Genomic DNA, 16,486 nt, shown 5'->3' with positions numbered 1-16,486 from the left:
TGGAATTCCACTGCTCAAGGTAGCTACATTTTTAAGCTCTTGGAAAAGACAGAAATGACTCTCCAGGGCTTGAGAATTCATTCCTGCTAACCAGAAGGCTTTCCCTGCCATTAATAGCACCAACACATAAAAATCACAGAATTTAGTTACTTTTAGTTAACCAAGAACCTTTAATTACTCCCAGAGCAGCAAAAGTGAAACTTTTAAAGGGATTTTTAAAATCCTGTTTTCCTTTTAATAACAGTACTATGATGTACAGAGTAGCCCCTTCCTCAGTGAGTCACCTTATAACCTTTCTGCTCAGCTATCAGTAGAAATGCTCTTTCAATCCTACCTCCTTCAGAACTTGTTCATATAAATTCCAATCTTTGATTCCTCAAACAACGTATCTATAAGAGCACATAGCCATGTAATTAGATGTTGTACATTCTGAATTTAACAGAAATATTTATATGCAGTGAAATATAAAACCAATTTTTGGTTGTGTAGCTACATTTAAACAATGTATGTTGCCTAAATAATTAAAATATAATTCAGAAATCCAAAACTGTCCTGGAAAACTAAAAGTCAAAAAGTACAAGATCACAAATAATTAAAACTATAATAAAAATTCATATTTATTTGTATAATTTATTATCTGTACACCCATAATAAACATTACTATTTTTTTTAATTGATTTTAGAGAGAAAGGAAAGGGGGGAGAGAGAAAGAGAGAGAAACATCTATTTGTTGTTCTATGTATTGATGTATTCATTGGTTGATTCTTGTACATGCCCTGAACGGGCATGGAACCTGCATCCTTGGTGTACTGGGACAATGCTCTAACCAACTGAGTTACCTGGCCAAGGCCAAACACTGCTATCTTAATCTTAGTTTTCCTAACAAGAATAACTTTTAATAAAGGTGATCTATTTCAAATAGCTACAATTTCCTCATATTTTTCTATTATTATTTTAAATATACCACAACTTTTATTTTCAAGGCAAAGAAACACAGACCTAATCCAGTGAAATACACTTCATGATAAGCACAAATGAGGAAATCTGAGATATAATCTCAATTCTTTTATAAAGAATTCTTTTATAAAATTCTTTTATAAAGGGAACAGTCTGGGCATATTTTTAAAAACCAATTTATGTAGTTGGTTTGTGGAAGGTTTATGTAAACATAACTTGCACATACTTAAAGAAGAGAAATAAAGACAACAAACGTATTTCTCTACCCCTTCCAAAGAGACTTTTTCAAATACGGGTTTTAATAACAGGCTGGTAAGAAACAAAAAGAAGAAAAAGAATTTTTATATGGACAAGTTCACAAAAAGAACTACTCAATCGTCAAACGTAATTTTTTTCCCCTGAAACACAGCGATTTTAGATTGCTGCTCTTTCCGCCTCCTGCTTGCTTCCCACGAAGGATGGAGAGGCAGCTGTGTCTGCCGTTTTGTACTTTCTGGTCCTTTCTGTGCACTCTTCTTAAACTGATTCGTGAGCTGAGGGTCATTTTGCTCAAAAACTGGACCTGCGAAGAGAAAGCAAAAATAATAAAAACTAACTATATACCCAAACAACATACAAGAGAAATATATTTCATCTTCTCAAATCAGTATTGAAGAAGAAATTTAGTTTTACTGAAATGAAATACCTCACAATTTAAAATCTAAGTCCACCAGGGAACAGTGTGAAGTTGAAATATTCACCAGCAGGCAGTTTGGGACACATGCTTCCTAATCTTTGTAAGCAGATGTGTATTGTTTGCCTCCTAATATATGCTGTGCTGTCTTAAGAAATATCATTTGCTTATGATACCTGTGTGTGAAGCAGATATAGTCAGAAAGTACACATCTTTACTAAGATAATCTGACAGTGTTGATGGGATAGGTTAATTTTTAAAGGGCTATTAATTGATTTCACTCCTTTCTGTTACTGAACAAAGTTATTGCTAAAAGGTAAATTACTAAATCTACTCCAATACAAGACAAAGTTTTGTTTTAGTCATAAAGTTATCCATCAGATATGAGGGCGGCAACTTGTATTCTAGTCCTCACAGCCTGTTATATTATGAGGCACTCCAATTACGTTACTTTGAACAACAAAGTACTGTTTGGGAAAGATATACCAGCTTGAAACGACATGAATCAATGCATGCTTACAGAATCAGAAAGGAACAGGGAGGTAAAAAGTTTAATATAGATGTATTAAACAGTCCTAGGGATGTATAATTTCTCCATTGCAATTTAGACATCACTGTCAAAAGCCTTTTAAAGATCTCCTTAAAAAGCAAATGGCATAATGTTTTATAAGCAAGTGCACACAGTTTGGGATAATCTTTCCAAAATATCACTGTACACAGATTCAAAAGGCCCCACACCTTGTACAAATCACATGTGACCTAGAAATTTGTAATGCTCAAACAGGGACTATAGTGGTGAAGACGAGTTTAAATGTTAAATAAAACTGTTTCATGATAACTGAAGTTTGAATAAGACAGTATTTCTAAACTAAAAATATATTTTTATAATCATGCAAAGTAAATCTGCATGTGTAAATAAATTGATAAATATTACATATATATAAGTTAAGCAAAAACAAACCAACTCTTTTACAAGGGTCTCCTCATTGGGAAAACAAGGGGGTGCCTTTAGTTTAGTTATCCTATGTTTGTGAAAATAAGGTAAATGAGGCAGATGGCCATGTGTTTGACAAAGCTCATCTTCTTTTCCTTCTAGGTGCACAACCATAATGTATTTTCCATGGTGCTACAGTTAGGTGAGGCCAGATAACTGAGTTATAGCCACTGGAAGCTTCTATTCTCTCTCACATGGAGCCTGCTTCCCAAGTTCACTGCCAACCTTTAGCACACAAGATGCTCACTTTTCAGCGTCAGATATCTATTTTCTTACCACTGAACTGCTAAGCCAATGCCAAATTTTTAAAAAATATTTTTATTGAGTTTTAGAGAGAAGGAGAGGTAGAGAAAGAGAAACATTGATGTGAAAGTGCAACGCTGATCAGCTGCCTCCTGCACGCCCCCTACCAGGGACTGAGCCCACAACCTGGGCATCTGCCCTGACTGGGAATTGAACCAGAAACCTTTGGTGCATGAGATGATGTCCAACCAACTGAGCCACACCACCAAGGGCAAAATTTTTGTTATTTTAATGGCTCTACCCTATTTCAGAATACTACTTGCAGTATTATGCATAGTAGACTGTAACAAATAACCATCAACTTGGTGAATTTTTCTTATTCATCCATCTATCTGCTCCTTGCAGACTTTTCCATTTTGTGCCTCTAGTTCTCTTTGATCAGGTAGTAAATGTGTTGTGTGCCTTTCCATTTTCCCTTAACTGGTTGAAAGGTTTATTATAGTTACTTTGCCCCTCCTTTGACACTAAATATTTAGTATGAGTTGGGGGCAGGCATTTTTTTTTTTTTTTTAAATATGCTTTTACTGATTTTAGAGAGAAAAGAAGGGAGAGGGAGAGAGAGAAACATGGATGTAAGAAAGAAACATTGATTGGCTGCCCCCATCAAGCAAACTGACCAGGGACCAAACTCCCAACCTGGATACATGCCCTGACAGGGAATCGAATGGATGACCCCTCGGTGCATGGGACAATGCTCAACCAACCAAGCCACACTGGCCGGGGCCAGTTTCTTTTTTGAATGCACAGGTCACCCAATTTGGAGCAGTCACACCCATGAGACCTGATGGAAAGCACCATATCATCACTCACTGATCCTGGGCTTTGATCTGGATGGGACTTTGGGTCGGCTTCATTGAGAAGGAGGTAAGTGTGCTCTATGTGTGTGAGGAAAAGTGAAATGGGCATTTGGTGATCAAAAGGATGGTCATTACCTGTTCAAGAATTCTACTTTCTTTTTCCTTCTAGCCACAGAGTCAGACTGCATTTCTTAGCTCCCTTGTGGATAGGTGGAGTCATGTAACTGAATTCTGGCTAATGAAATGTGAGCAGAACTGATTCCTGCCACTTTCAGGCCTGGCCCATGATAACCACCTGCAAAATTCTCCATGAATTTTATTTCTTCTGTTGGCCAAATGGAGAATATCTGGGAACTGGAAAAGGAAGGAGCCAAAAGAAGCTTAATCCTTGAATGACTATGTGAAACATAGCCCCTCTGCTGATTCATGGTGGGCTGTGATGTGAGAAATAAATTTTTATTTTTTTAAATCAGTGAGAGTTTGGAATGTGCACAGAGTCAGCCTACCCAAATATATTGATTTACAACAATATAATAATTTAAAATTACTTTGAGCTGGCCAGAGTGGCTCAGTTGATTGGAATGCTGTCCTGTGCACCTAAAGGTTGCCGATTTGATTCTTGGTCAGGGCACATATCTGGGTTGAGGGTTTGCTCCCCGGTTGGGGCACATATGGAAGGCAACCGATTGATGTTTCTCTCTCTCTCTCTCTCTCTCTCTCTCTCTCTCTCTCTCTACCTACCTCTTCCTCTCTAGCATGAACTCCAGTGATTAAAAAAAAAACAAACAAAAAACTTTGATTTTACTCTCAACCCAGAAAGTAACATGCTTGTTACTGAATATTTAAAAGCACAGTGTTTACTAAGATATAACTCAAACAATAATTAAAGTAAGGAATGAATTAAATGCCCTGCTGGTGTGGCTCTGTGGTTACAGTGTTGGCCTATGTACCAAAGGATCGCTGGTTCGATTCCCGGTCAAGGGCACATGCCTGGGTTGCAGGTTCAATTCCTGGCCCTAGGCCAGGGCTTGTGCAGAAGGCAACCAATCAAAGTGTCTCTCACACTGATGTCTCTCTCTCTCTCTCTCCCCCTCTTCTTCCTCCTCCCCTCCCTTCCACTCTCTAGAAAGCAATGGAAAAAATATCCTCAGGTGAAGATAAAAAAAAAAGGATAAACTAAATAGACCCAATATTTCCCAATAACTTTTGTCTATACCTTTCCCACTGGCAGGGTTTAGGGGGAGAAAAATTAAATTTAAAATTACATTGATAATTAGAAGATGCTCTGATTCCATTTCTGTGGGTACATAATTCACTCAGGCTATTGAGCTACTGGAATTTTTTATTCTTCCACTTGGACAAGGCATTGCTTACTTGCATGGGGGTCAGGTAGCCACTGATAACATACCTGGGGTGCTGCTTTTCGGAGCCTGCTCTCTATAATTTCTAAAAGAAGAAAAACACCATTAGGACTTTTAAAAGATAAGCAGATCTTCTGACTTAAGAGTCAGAGAAAGATAAATACCGTATGGTTTCATTTACATGTAGAATCTAAAGAACAAAATAAAGGAGACAAACAAAATAGAAACAGACTCAGATACAGAAAATACACTGATGACTCCCAGAGAGAAGAGGGTTTGGGGGCTTGGATGAAAAATATGAACGGATTAAAAAAGTATAGATCGGTAGTTACAAAACAGTCACAGGGATGTAAAGTACAGCACAGGGAATATAGTCAATAATACTGTAATAACTACGTATGATCCCAGGTGGGTACTGGAAATATCGGGGCAATACTTTGTAAAGTATATGATTGTCTAAATACTATACTGTATATCTGAAATGAATAATGTTGAATGTAAACTGTAATTGAAAAACAAAATTTAAAAAGATAAAAATCTTCTGACTTAAGAAGATATGTAATAAAACTGATCGTTCAAATTCATTCAATGGACTATAGTACTCTCCCTCAGTCCACCAGCAATCTATAAAAAATTTTTAAAACCCCTAAATTTTACCTACATCAAAGGTTTGTTAGGCCCCAATATTACTACAGAAACACATGGGAAGCTTCCTCTCTCTATCCTTATATGGGCTTCTGGACATAAAATATCCTATGGTTACCTCTTATCTACTCTTGAGGACTATCTAGATAAAGAATTTCAAAAACATTCTCACAAGGGGAATGAGTCACATATAACAGAAATTAATATTTGCATTTTGTGAGAAAGGAAAGGGATAGTGATGTGTTCTTTTCAAATGAGAAAAAAAGGTTGCCTTTTGAAGCAGGTTTGGGAGATATAAGTAATATTTTAATTATTTTCAAGGCTCCAAAGATGGCTGTGTGCCTTTTTCATACTTCTACTTCTTTCAAAAAATTCTGAACATCACATTTTCTATTATATTAAAAATGATCCCTGACCTATAAATATACAGAAAAAGTTTACTGAGGAAAATAGCTATTATTGAAGAAATTAGCTTACTATGTGTGAAGATATCCCCTACCTGATTAAAATTACAAATGAAAATAAATATTGCTTTATAACAGAACAGCTGTGGAAAGTGGTGGTTAACAGCAGAGATAGGCACAGCAGCATCACTAAATACAAAGCAGTCTGGAGAAACTAGGTATTAGGGCAAGCAGCTGTATGTACTGAAATAGGAATACATAATAAAATAATTGGTGTTTACCATAATGGCCGTAGGTTAACAAACAAAAAAAACAAAAACAACAAAAAACCCCCAAACCCACTATATTTCTATTCATTTTGTTTAAAGATTGAGCCATATGAGACATTTTCAAAAGTTTTTCATCAAAAGCTAACTCAACATTCAAAACTTTGATAATTGAAGGGATAAACTTAAATTAGCTAGAAAAATTATTTGGCTATAACATCTCATTTTCTTATGAAGCTGGAAAAATGTGTCATTGCCATATGCGTGTTTGTATGTATTATCCTAACATAAAGTGGGACAGGTCCAAGTCACAGGATGTATTTTGCATAAATCAGAATTATGGAGGGGAAGTAGTCTCTTCTCATTATTAGAATGTGTAAATATTTAATATTTTTTTAAATTTAAGAACTAATAAGTATTTCCAAATACAAAAATATACCTTGCAGAGCTTTTAGCTCCAGATAAAGAATGGAAAAACACTGATTCAAACTTCCTTGCTTCTGTACTTGGCTTGTTTTTGTTATTCCTTATACCCTGACAAGTATCAAGTATATCTTCTTCAGGGTACACTTTTTGGGAGGATTTTTGTTCCAAAACTGAAGAATGGCAACTACTTTCCTTCTTTCGTGTCCGTTTGACTTTCCCAATGAAGAAGTCATCACCACTGTCACTATCCTCAGACACGGAAGACTGGTTGTAAAACCTTTCTTCTGTGCTATCATCAAAGTACTCCTTCTCTTCTCCATGTAATTCTTCTCCATCACTGTCACCACCAAGGGAGCTATCAGGCTCTTTCCTCTTTTTGGTTGGATGTAACGGTTTCATTTTACTGTCAGCAGGTGTCTTTGGGGGTCCAGAGGGAACTACAGAATCCTTTTCAGAAGGCTGTGATGAAGAATTTGAAATGTCCACTGTTTTGAGTCCATGTTCCATCTTTGCTATTTTTTCTTTTGAGGTATTTATTGGTTTCTTTGCCAGTATTTTGGTTTCTTTGTCTTTTTGCTCACTGATAATAGCTCCTTCATGCTGTAACTTAATGGCATCATCATTTGAACCTGAATTGTCCTTGGAATGGTTTTCTTCTGCAGCATTCTTTGGTGACTTAACTTCAGCATCATTTTGTCTTGCATCTTTAAAGGCTTTGACAGCAGCTGCAAGAGAAATAGCACACAACTTGTTTCAGCATAAAATGTCACTCTTTCAGTACAGTATTTTTTAAATTACTTAGAAAGACTTAGGATAATTTATGCATTATATTAAATACAATCATGCACCACACAATGACGTTTCCATCAACAGCGGACAGCATATGTGACAGTGGTCACGTAAGATTACAGTGGAGTGTAGGAGGCCATACCATCTTACTTGTGTAAGTGTCCTCTATGTTCGCATAATTACAAAATCTCCTAAAAATTCATTTTTTAGAATGTATCCTTGTTGTTAACTGATGCATGACTGTATGTATAATGAATGGGTCTGCTCACAAAGAAATCTGACTTTTTAGAAACCAAACTTATAAGAAATGCTCAGGAGTATCCATTTAAAATCTAAAATTAATTTTAAAAACATCATTTTATGCCTTGAAGTTCTGAAGAACAGTAAAAACTGTTCTGAATGCAAATAAAACAAAATGGCAACTTTAATTTCTGCAGGAATAATGTACTGACGTCATTGTAGAGTATTATAAACAGGCTTTCAGACATACAAATAAGTATCTTCTCATCAGTGACAAAAGCATTAATTCTTTCAATACATTTTATAATATACATACACATAAATTATGTGGCTAAGCAGCAGCAACATCAAAAGTAATATGAGTTACATCAATTATTAGAAAGCAACTGAATTCAATATTATCATGAATATGTTACATATACTCATATATTAGAATTTAGGAAAAAAATACAGATTTAGCTTTTCTTCAAATATCAAATACCTTCCCTATTAAGTACCTTCCCACATATGGAAATATGTGAAAGAGATATTTATAATATAAAAGATCCAAAAGAAAGAAAATAGAAGCAAAAACACAAATAAATCAACAGTCATTTATTCAAAGTAATATACACAAATGCATTTAAGTACACGGCTTAAAAGTCATTTAATTCATACCTTTGAGCACATCTACTTTTTTCTTCAGAAGAGGGTGCACTGCTAATCTGGCAACTGCTCTTTCAGTTGCAGTAGAATCAGGCTGCAAATTGAAACAATAAAATTCATGCTGACAAAAATACTACTGTCCTTGAACAATTGTAATTATCATGTAATCAATAAATAAATATTCCTTGTGTATTTAATATCTTTCCAAAACTGTGGTTGGCATCACAGGTGATATTTTAAAGGTATAACAGAGCTCCTGCTTTCAAAGAACATAAAAGATCGAGTTAAGACTAAATTAATATGGAAGAATCAAATAACATTGTATTAAGCGCCATGATATAACTTATGACTACTATAATGTTTGAATTTCCAATTAAGACACTTAGCAATTATCTACCTTGAAAAGATATGAGAGAATCTGAGAAAAAAGCCTACTGCTGGTATCCTGATCACTCAGTGACAAGCGGGGCTGCTAAAGTTTATGGGTAAAACATGCTTGCTTGAGTTTCATAGAAAGCATATTAAAAGCTGTAGCATAGAAATCCTAAAGAAGGACATGATTTTTCAGGCTGAAAAGGCTCAACACAGTATATGAAAATAGAGTTACATCAGCATATTGAAGTTTACAAGCTTTCAGAAAAAAAAACAAAAAAAACCCCACCAAAAAACCCCCAAAAACCCACCAATCAAATCACTAAAAAAAATAAATAAAATTCAGGAATCAGGATAGGAGGTCAAAGACAATAAAGCAATGCTTCTAAACCTCTGTAAGAAAATGATTTTCAAACATGCAAGGTTTAAAAAAGTTTACATTCCTTGAACCATTCTCCCAAGAAGCTACCGCCCCACTAATACGAAGGATACAAAAAATGAGGAAGGCAGGGGATATAAGGAAGAAGAGGTCCAGGCAAAAGGAATCCCCAGGATGCTGACAGAAGCTTTAGATGTAGAACACCTGGTGTATTAAATGTCTTCAGAGGAGATTTCAATAACTGTTGAGGAGTCTGCTGTTATGCTAGAGAGAAGATAGAAAACTAACAAACATAACAATTATAAACTATAGGAAACAGAAATATTATGGAAAAGGAAAAGTAATCACTCACTATGTGGCTTATGGTTAAAATAACATAACCACAAAACATTCACCTAACTTCAGTTTGGAGGGTGGAAAGGTACATACATGACATGGCAGAGGGCTGAGATCTAAATCCTTACAGACACCAACAGCTAATGCTCAAAGTGTATTAATAAAAACAGACTGATGCGAGGATCAATTCCATAAGAATCAACTTAAGTTGAAAGTGGAAGAAAACAAAGGCCTATTTTCACAAGAAATTTTGTAAAAGTATTTGACTCTTATAACTGTTGTTTGCCAAACTGGCCAATGGGCCAGTTCTCACCTGCTGCCTTTTTATAAAATAAAGTTTTATGGGAACACTCCCAAATTCGCTATATAACCAACCATTATACACATCCCAGGACCCTGCCCCTCTTTCAGGTTCCAAGGTAAAAGAAGACACTGCAGCAGCAGCTATTTATCTTTAATTGCTTTTTTCAGTATATTTCCTGTAGCAACTAAAATTTTGCTTCAAAGATAATCCCCAATATATGAACATCTGAATTTGAAAAACAAATAAATCAGAAAGTAACTATTCTCATCACATAGGTTAATTTCACATCTTTTTGATAAAAAGTTCTGGGAATCCCACAGATTCCGACTAAATGTATTCATGCAGAATTGCTCAAAACATCTACTACTGTTCCCAAATCCCTGCTTTGACAACTTGCTAAAAGCTTTGATGAATTGGGTATTTTTCTTTCCAGGGTTAGCTACAACTTTCCATCTTAGTTATAAAAAGTTTTAGAAGAGCAGTGGTAATACCTGAATGTCTGGTGTTGACTCTAGGCAAATACTGCTTTGTTAAGAATCATTTTATCATTGAGTTCATTTACCAATGTTATTTCTCTGCCCTGGAAGATACCCCATAGTGTCTAATGATCCAATTTCAGTAAATTCTACATATATATATATTTTAAAAGGCCCTAGAATAAGTTTAAAATTTTACAATTATGTATTGATCTAATAAATGAAGGTACTCTTATTTGTGTCTTCCTCTATAACTGTGTCTTTATGTTGCAAACTCTGTGGAGGACTTATTTGGGGGAAAATACCAGGCTAATAAGAAGTAAGACTGATTCAAAAAGAGCCATTGTACTGCATAATCCCAGGACTGCCACTCACAATCTAGTTGTCACAATTGGAGCTGTGCAGTGTACAGTTTATGCAGCCATATGTACCAGCAATGAGTTCAAAGAATAAAGGTTTGAGTTAGGAAACTGGTAGGTAATCTTGAAATCAAGTCAAGACTGTTAGTATAATTATTAAATAAAATCTTTGGTCTGTGTTCCCTTTACAAACTCTTGTTAAAATTTAAATTTAAACAATTAAATGATTTTTAATTGCTTTCTGAAGAATAAAATTAAAGAAAGGTTTAAAACATTAAATTTCACATTTTTACTTAGGAGAAATAAAAGTTTATTTAAATGATTGCTGAAATTTATAAAATTTGATATTTTTAACTGACTTTCTTTAAATCACTTTCAGAACTACATGTATCAAAGTAATGTTTCTGAATTCAGTCTAGTATGAGAATAGTTGTTGAGAAACAAGTTTTCTTCCAAACTATTTGAGATAACTTTCTCTCACTGTGTGACCCAACTCCAAGTCCCTCTTAAACCTTTTGGAAAGAAATCAAACATGAACACTAAAAAAAGAGGCTTGTGAAGCAAGTGGGCTCAGGTTCACACCTCTGGCAGTGCGTTGTGTATCTGCTGCCATTTGCTGAAGGCAGTGGGCTAAGTGTAGGAACTACAGGGATAAGCGGGCAGTGCATGCCATGAGAGGCTTCCTTTCTCTCCCTTAATTTCTCCCCTGCCCATCCTTCTTCCTCACTTACTACCCCCTCCTTATGTTTACTCATATTGATGCACTTTTACATAAACACGACTTATTATGTGAAGGTATGGTCTTACACATGAAGACAAACACCATCTTTTGATGCTCATGATCTTGCTCTAATTTAAAAGGTTAAGACAAATGCACAAATAACTATTCCCAGGCAGAATGTGATAAACTTCACAGGCGAGACAGAAACTGCTGAGGCTTATAGGAAAACTTCAAACACAGTCATACATCTTAAATTTAAATAAATTTATTTTGAAGCTTAAAAGGCTAAGTAGTCTCTGTGAATACACAGTTTTTACACCTGCATGAAAGTCTTCACAATATTGCAGGGTATGAAAGAAACCACAGGTTTCCTCATTTAAAGTTGACACAATGTTTGCCATGGAAAATTCTCAGGAAACTGTGGTTTAACACACCTCCAGTTTCTTCCATTTCAAATAAATTAAATAAAAAAGGGAAAACACCTAATTTTTTAATGGAAAATTTTTATTTTGGAGTATGGGTATTTATTGTGAGCATAAAGCATGTGGTGTTCAATTTTGAAAAGAATTTTAAAAACGTACATATGAATATAAACAACAGTCTAAAAATGCAAAAACTCTCTTACATGCAATGTTCATTCCTTTCAAAATATTCCTAAAACAAACCAGGAATTCTAAATGAACTAGGATTCTAAATGAACTGGTAAAGGTAGAATGCTAGCTGCAGTACTTTTAATATTAATTGAACTTAATTTTAATTCTAGGTTTTACCTAAAGATATAAATCAACACGTTAATATTTGTACTTACTAAACATTTAGGGAGATAGTAAGAAACAGTCCATTCAGCTGGATTTGAAGAACTGTGACAAACTAAGTAAATAGGGTTCACATTTAAGGGAACAGGAGACCTTTCTGCATTCATTGAACTCATAATCCCTATGTCACCATGATTCTAAAAATATGTGGAAACTTACTCCATACTTTTGTCCTAAACTTTTGTTTTGTAGGCCAAAAGGAGAAACCTGGGTTTAGACCTTGGACCTGCCATTTCCTACTACCTGACTATAGATATATTTTTTACCTTTCTGGGCCCACTGTCTCATCTGTTAAATGAGGTTACCATCATCTTCCCTGAGAAAACTAGCATACATAAAGCACATAACGAGTCAGGCAACTGGTACATGTTAACAAGTATTAATTTGCTTCCTCTTATCCTATAGTTGTTTAATATAACTGTCTTTTATTCCTAATGGATTATATAGTCCTTTAGAAAAACTGCAGTACATTTACACAATGGAATACTACAGTGTGGCTGTAAAAAAGAAAGACCTCTTACCCTTTGTGACGGCACGGAGGCATGGATAGACCTGGACATTATTATGCTAAGTGAAATAAGCCAGCCAGAGAAAGACAAATACCATATGATTTCACTTACATGTGGAATCTAATGAGCAAAATAGATCCAGAGGCATAGATACAGGGAACGGACCGACAGACCTCCAGGGGAGGGAGGTGGGGAGACTGGAGAAAATAAGGTGAAGAGATTAGCCAAAGAACATGTATGTATAGCTCATGGACAGCAGTGTGGCGAAGGGGGCGTGGGGAGAGCGGGGTAGAGGTGGGCAAATGGTAGGGGGAATGGAGGACATCTGTAATAGTGTTAACAATAAAAAAAAATACTGTCCTCTATTCCTTTCATATCTTCCACAGTGCCTAGCCAATTGCTATGCATGCAACAGATGTTTTGAATTGAGACGCTCCTGAAATTCTGGCAACAGCTGTCTGGAAATGTCAGCATTCCAGTCTCTAAACTCTCTAGCTTTAGACTCCCATCGTTATACATATTAATTGGCTACTTAACCTTACTGCCCTCTTCCCTTTATTTGAAAAATAAAGACACTACTATTATTACTACACACACAGACACGAATACTTTCTATATGAGATGACTGTTTTACACTGTTTTAAGATCAAATGAGATAAGAATACATAAGGAAGAACTGTGCAACCTGTAAGACATTACACAAATTAGTTTGTTCTGCTCTATTCTGATGGCCACATAACTTCAAATGTGCAGAGCTCTACGTAACAGACTTATTTCCTATTTGGTCATCTTCCATTGAGCCCCCTTCCTATAGCAAACTAAATAGCAGTCTTCCCTCCCAGACATCTGCCACTGGCCTCATTTTTGTTTTAGAGGTTTAATTTATTAACAGACTTTTAAATGAAGAAACTGAATCCAATAAAAGAATATCACAAATGAAATAAAACAGTAAAAAACACTGAAATCCAACAGCTTAGGAGGAATCCTAAATGATTCTTAAGCAGGGCAGTTTCCCTTGGTTTTAATTCTCTCACGGGACCCCTCAAGAACTCGGACGAAACAGAACTGTCTTACCTTCCTCCTTCTCCACCTCCCTCCCTTCCTCTTGTTGAAGGAAGGTACAAAAGGGCACAAATGTAAACAGGTTTCACTTGACAACATTTCAGTCAGACAGATACTAAACTTTCTATCTGAATTACTATTATAAATTTCATCACCACAAATCTAGTCATATACAAATGCATTTACTATTTCAAAATAATGATAAGCTAATATAGACATTTGTTTCCCCATTTTCAATTTAAATAATATTTCAAACACTGGAAGACTGAACAAAGAGCTGTAAATGGAAGACAGACAATACCCTAAAAAACTGATTTTACATATATTACACATACATTAACTAATAATAACCTTACAAAGTGAAAACAATCTGGCTGAGAAGTTAAAAAAACAACAACAGACAGACACATGGTATTTTATTTTGGATATTTCCAAGTTCAAGTTAAGTAATAAATATTGCCAAGTGTTACTGTTAGAGTTTAGATGAAAACATAATATTATTAAGGAACTAAAAATAAATTGCTTTTTACTCTCACCACAAATTAAACATTAATGAAATAGTTTTAGAACTTAGCAACTAAAAATTTCAAAAATGTATTCTGGTAAAAATCTTACATTATATTTTTTAAAACACTCAAGAGAAAACAAAAATATATTCTGCCATATTTTTATACCATTACCACTATTCTATTTAAGGTGTCATTATTTTGTGTGAGATACAGACCACACCAAAAGCTTAAAACTATAACAAAACTAAGTTTTTTCCTGCTCTTTTATGAACAAAGCCTATGAAATAATATTTACTGTAAAATCAGAGTAGTATAAAATAAAGAGGCTAATGTAAAATCATGCTCATGACTTTGGTGTTACTTCTCTGACAAGAACAATGATGGCAACAACAAATCCTTACGCCCCTCAAACAAACAAAACCATTTTCTATTCTGGCCTTCTTACAATAAAATGCATTAACACTTAACATGTCTAGCATTAATTAATTTTAGAGAAGTCAGTGCTAGTCTACATAAATGTAGACTAAGAGTATAATTTTCCTTAAGGTTGGAATAGGCAAACTGGCATGTATAGTTGGCGATTTCAACATACCTCTTTCAGTATTCAATAAAAGAAGCAGGCAGAAAATCAGTAAAGATATAAATCACCTGAACAACACCCTCAACCAATTTGACCTAATGATATTTATAGAACACTGATCCCAAAAGAATACATATTGTTTTCAAGAGCACATAAAATAGTCACCAAGATAAGCCATACCCTGGATCATAACACAAATAATAAAGTTAAAAGAATAAAAATCATAAAAAGTATGCTCATGTATCATAAAGAAATAGTAACAAAAACATACCTGGAAAAATCCCTTAGTTGCTCGGAAATTAAATATGCTTCTAATTAAACCATGGGTCAAAGATAAAGTTTCAAGGGAAATTTAAAACATTTTGAACTCAAATAAAATAAAAATACAACATCACACCCTGGCTGAGCAGTGGTTAGAGCATCAGTCTTAGCACTGAATGGTCCCAGGTTCGATTCCTGATTAAGGCCAAGTACCTGGGTTGCAGGTTCTATCCCTGGCCCTGTTCAGGGTGTGTGCGGGAGGCAACCAATCGATGTGTATCACATGGATGTCTCTCTCTCTCTAACCCTCTCTTACCCTCCCTCCCTTCCACTCCCTCTAAAAATCAATGGAAAAAATACCCTTGGGTGAGGATTAACAAAAAGAAGAAAAAGAAGAAAAAGAAAATAAAACATTAAATATATGAGATGTAGCTAAAGTAGTGCTTAGAGGGAAATTTATAGCATTAATTGCTTACATTAGAAAAGGTCTAAAATCAGTACTACATTAAGAAACTAGAAAAAGAGCACAGTAAATACAAATGCAAGAAACAAATAATACAGGGTAGAGCAAAAGTCAATGAAAGTGAAAACAGAAATGCAATATAGAAAAATCAATCAACCCCAAATCTGTTCTCAGGTAGAACTCTCTTATAGGCATTAGCAAAGTGGGTGGAAATATAAGAAGGCTAATAGTAAGGAAGAAGCAGGAGTGGCAAATCCAAGGGGCAGAAGATCTAGGTAAAAGTCCTATCTGTGCCACATAACAGTGACATAGCCTTAATTACCTACTTCATTCTTTCAGTTTTTCTCATTCATAAAAGGGGATTAAAAACAATTGTTCACAGGGTGAATGCAGGGGTTAAGTGAAAGACTCGTGGAAATTATTTGGAAAGAATAAAAATAACCATTCTCATTTGAATTAGCAAGATTGACAAACTGTTATGTAACACATAAATATCATATGTAGTTCAACATACCTTTAAAGATCTTCAAAACAAAATTCATGAATTACCATAAAATATATTTTTTAAGGCAATACTGGAGTTCAAGTGGGGAAAATTCATTATATACTAATAATACTTGGCTTCTTAATAGTTTTCTTATCAAGGAAAAAAGTCATAATTATAACTAAGAAACTCTTCCTAAAAGAAATACAATCTATTGCAGATATACCTTTTTGCAGATTTTTTCAAAATTGATATCATCACCAAGAGCAGATTTAGTTACTATATCAGGTTTCAATTCCTGTAAAAAAAAACACAAAAAAAACCCCACAAAATAATTTTAGTTATGAGTCTAATTT

The 16,486-nt window shown here is 34.9% G+C and overlaps 1 protein-coding gene across 2 annotated transcripts in view; it reads right to left on the bottom strand.

The window, feature by feature from the left end:
* Positions 1 to 1,214: 1,214 nt before the first annotated feature.
* The window catches only part of SRFBP1 (serum response factor binding protein 1), a 49,093-nt gene continuing 33,821 nt past the window's right edge, over positions 1,215 to 16,486 (bottom strand). Inside the window, exons 4-8 of one of the 2 annotated variants that reach the window (XM_016217802.2) lie at positions 16,357 to 16,428; positions 8,513 to 8,594; positions 6,840 to 7,551; positions 5,133 to 5,170; positions 1,215 to 1,519 (exon numbers count right to left, since the gene is read on the bottom strand). In XM_016217802.2, coding sequence (XP_016073288.2) covers positions 1,329 to 1,519; positions 5,133 to 5,170; positions 6,840 to 7,551; positions 8,513 to 8,594; positions 16,357 to 16,428 — 1,095 coding nt within the window. In that variant the 3' untranslated portion in view covers positions 1,215 to 1,328. The remainder of the gene's footprint in view (positions 1,520 to 5,132; positions 5,171 to 6,839; positions 7,552 to 8,512; positions 8,595 to 16,356; positions 16,429 to 16,486) is intronic. The other variant, XM_087815510.1, reaches the window with a different exon arrangement.

The sequence above is a fragment of the Miniopterus natalensis genome, chromosome 3 (genome assembly GCF_054644295.1).
Source record: "Miniopterus natalensis isolate mMinNat1 chromosome 3, mMinNat1.hap1, whole genome shotgun sequence".
Lineage (NCBI taxonomy): Eukaryota > Metazoa > Chordata > Mammalia > Chiroptera > Miniopteridae > Miniopterus > Miniopterus natalensis.
This window is presented reverse-complemented; position numbering and strand designations above follow the sequence as displayed.